Consider the following 3,720-nt stretch of genomic DNA (forward strand, 5'->3'; position numbering starts at 1 on the left):
AAAAAAAAAAAGAAACAGAAACCACTAGCAGAGGTGACAGGCCAGCTTCCTTCTCACTGGACAGTTTTTGTTTTGTTTTGTTTTGTTTTGTTTTCACTAGACAGTTTGAGTCCATTTCAAAGGGGGTAGATGAGAAATGGCCCCTTTCCTCCTCCTACCCCAGCCCCATGGGGCTAGTGTAAAATGGGCTGTTTCAGTCACATGCCAACTAGGTCCCCTGAGGCCTGGACAGGCTAGGTCACCAAGTCACACAGCCACTGTTAACCCTGCCCAGAAAAGAAAACATGAGGTTCAGCTCTTTACTATCTGCATGAGCGGGGAGAGTCATCTGACCTCACTGTGTGTCAGTCTCCTTGTCCACTAAATGCGGACAGTAACCATCCCTGACTCACAGGGCTGGCATAAGGATCCAGTGAGCTACTGTGCCTAGTGCAAGGCGGTGCACCTGAGCACTGGCTGAATGCCAGGGACTCAGTGAACACTGGAGACTAGCACAGCCATGGCCTGCCTTGTCCCTCCCAGACTAACCACGTGGGGAAGCACAGCTCCACAAGAAGGGCTGGAAACAGATGTCCTCCCTGTGTAGCTCAATTCTGAGGGGAGGACCTGTTGGGAATGACAGCTGAGCTTTTCCAGGTCTTCCCATGCTTTGCCACCAAGCCTCACAACAACTTTCCCATATCACAGAGGAAACAGAGCCTGGAGAAGGGAAGGGATTCCAGAGGTGGCCGTCACTTCCAGACACTGCTGCTCACAGGAGCAGCACCTGGGAGTGGTGGTAGGAATCCTCAGGTGAGCTGTGGGGGAAGGGGATGTGGGCACAGTTCTCCTTCCCCACCCAGTCATGAGCCATCCTCCTGAGCCCAGCCCTGTCCATGTATAGGGCACCCTCATCCCCAACACCAGAGCCTCTAAAGCTGGAAAGCATTTCAGGGATTGACATACCCTTCAGACAGCTTGGGTGTCCCTCTTGGCTTGGGGACAGGCGGTTCATGTAGTCTTCCTAGATGGGAAAAGAAAGTGAGCCAGGCCTTCATGGGCAGCAGAGATGGGCACCTAGGCAGCCAGCCACACAGCCTGCCTCACCAAGGACTGCCCTTCCTTCCCACCTGCCAGGCCATGGCCACCTCACCCATGCCCTTGTGCCTCCCCAGCCCAGCTTCACTAAGATTAGATAAGCACTAAAGGTGGCTGAGAATAGTCAGGGGTCAAGGCCAGGACACTGGAGACCCCATCTGTGTTTTAATGAAGAAGGAGGAACCCAAGTCCCCTCAGACACTTCCCCAACAAGGACAAGAAACATTGTCTCAGCTCATCCCAGATGTCACCTCCTCCTGGAAGCACCCCCTGACCCCAAGTGTCCTCCATGAATAGCACAATGGCCCTGCTCCCTCCCCTCCATCTCACCAGGATGGCTGCATTACAGAAGCCCCTGTCTGTACCTGTCTCCCCCTCCACACTGTGGGTACCTTGAAGGTACAAATAGGTCTGAGCAGTATCTGTGGCCATCTCAGGACTAGGCTCAGAGCCAGCCTCCAGGAGGGCTGAACAGAATCGAACACACAGAATGTTCTGGTACAAGTCCTAGGGCGACCCTGGGAGTCTCCCCCTACCCCACACCGTACCCTCCAGTGCCTTTTCTGACAGGATGCTAAGGGCTGCCCAAGCACACTTCAGTTTACAAGCAGCCTCGTTTCCATGAGCTCATGGAAATACAAGGAGGTCATTTGGGACTGTCCTAAGATGAGGGGTAGGGGAGACGGTGGTCATAGAGAATACAGCAGGGATCTCCAATGCAGCTCAGACTAACTCAGGGCCCACTTGACTCCTCTGCCCCCGCCAGCCCCTAAGCCTTCCCCTGCCAGACATGGACAAGCATGCAGGCTGGGGGCGGAGGCCAGGACACACCAGAAGGTCACCAATGTGTACAGAGTCCCAGAGACACTGGGGAGACACAGGCACACATGGATGTACACTCACTAGACACCCTGAAACTGAAGCCTACAGATGCACACTAAAGCACACACACACACAGAGTGAGGCAACTCAGAGGCCGGGATCTAAATCTGTTTTGTCTGTGCGGTTTCAGCAGCAATAGCAGAGCTTGGCACAGAGAGGCACGCGGTAACTTAATATTTGCCACAAGAATTAATAATCTTAGAAATACAGGTAAGGCCTAGGACAGCACAGTATGCAGAGGACAAACAGATAGCAGCGCTTGAATACTCCCAGACACACGGACACTCTCACCCAGCACCCTGACCCCTAGCTGGACCCTGGCTCACCATTCACCAGGCCGCTGTTGCCAGCCTGCTCCCCCAAGTTCTCTTGCTGTAGACTGGAGCGGGGCCGGGGTGTGGGGGGCGCTGGGGCTGCACTCTCAATGGCCTTCCTGGGGGCAGGTGTGGGCCGGCCAGCTGGGGGGCTGGCTAGCTCCGGTGGTTTGTCAGGAACCCGGGGCTTCATGGGGATCTGGGGCCGGGCCTCAGGGCTGCCTTTGGGTCCATCTTCCTCAGCCCCTGCAGCCACAGTGGGGCTGGGGCTGCCTTCTAGGACATCTTTGGCTGTTTCTGCAAGTTGCTGCTGGTGTTGCTGCTTTGGCTGTGAGAGGGGCCCTAGCCTGGCTCCTGACCTTGTCCCTGGGCCCAGCCTGGCACAGTGTTCTGCACACACAAAGGTGCCCTCCTCAGGCCCACTCCTGTAAGACCCAGGAACCAGGGTGCTGGAGCACTGCTGACACCTGCCAGGGGACAGGACAAAGGTTCACTTAGCCAACCAGCCCCGCACCCAGCACTGACTATCCCTGCGCCAGCAGCCAACTGCCACCCCAGATCCTGGCTCAATACCCTGGACTTCCCAGAGGAAAAAGAAAATGGTAACTGTCAGAAACAGAGTGGAACAAGATCACATGAAATCAGCAACAGAAATTATGAAACATGACTTTAGTTTATCCTGCAAGAGGAAGAAGCAAAAGTTCCCCCTAAGAGGTACCACCAATGGACAGCTGCCACCTATCAGTGGCTCAGTAAATTAATTAAGTGGTTTCCAACCAACCAGATGTTTGTTTTAATGAAATAAAATATAATATATTAGATTGCATCATACAAGTAAAGACAAACACTGTTTTGTGAAACTTATTCCAGTTGTGTATCTATTTCGACAAGTTTCATTTCAGATAATTATTTCTATCATGTCACAGTGTCAGATGCATTTTCTACTGGGAGCCACTGCCCTGGTGACCAGATGTGACTGTATCAGTGTAACCTCTTTCCCCTCCCCCAGACTTTTTCCCCATGACACCTCAATTCTGCAAGGAGGGTCATGGGATTCTGGCTCCAGCTGCCCCCCCTACCCTGCCCCCAGACACATTCTCAACCAGGTCAAATTCATGGTGTGACTCAGTTGTTGGCTTCCCTTCACTGTTCAATTTTTTTTCCTGGTTTTTTTTTTTTAAGACCTGAGGAACAGGAAGTATGGTTTCTTTTTTGTAAAATATAAAATATTTTCATAAACTTCCTAAATTTTGGTATTTCACATGCCTTTTATACTGCTTTCTTAAAACCTGGCTTCCCCTGGGAGCCACATACCTAAAACAATCTGTTATTGTAATTTTGTTTTAATTCAAGCCAGGCATGGTGGCATGTGCCTGGAGTCCCAACTACACCTGAGGTAGGCTCGGCGCCTGTGGCTCAAGTGGCGAAGGCGCCAGCCATGTACACC

At 52.4% G+C, this 3,720-nt stretch overlaps 1 protein-coding gene across 1 annotated transcript in view; it reads right to left on the minus strand.

Moving 5' to 3' along the window:
* The window catches only part of MICALL1 (MICAL like 1), a 29,610-nt gene that overhangs the window by 11,729 nt on the left and 14,161 nt on the right, over window positions 1-3,720 (minus strand). The window contains exons 6-7 of the mRNA XM_012801210.2: window positions 2,286-2,740; window positions 946-1,003 (exon numbers count right to left, since the gene is read on the minus strand). Of these exons, the coding sequence (XP_012656664.1) occupies window positions 946-1,003; window positions 2,286-2,740 (513 nt within the window). The remainder of the gene's footprint in view (window positions 1-945; window positions 1,004-2,285; window positions 2,741-3,720) is intronic.

Source organism: Otolemur garnettii, unplaced genomic scaffold (genome assembly GCF_000181295.1).
Source record: "Otolemur garnettii isolate 467f Iridium unplaced genomic scaffold, OtoGar3 scaffold00007, whole genome shotgun sequence".
NCBI lineage: Eukaryota > Metazoa > Chordata > Mammalia > Primates > Galagidae > Otolemur > Otolemur garnettii.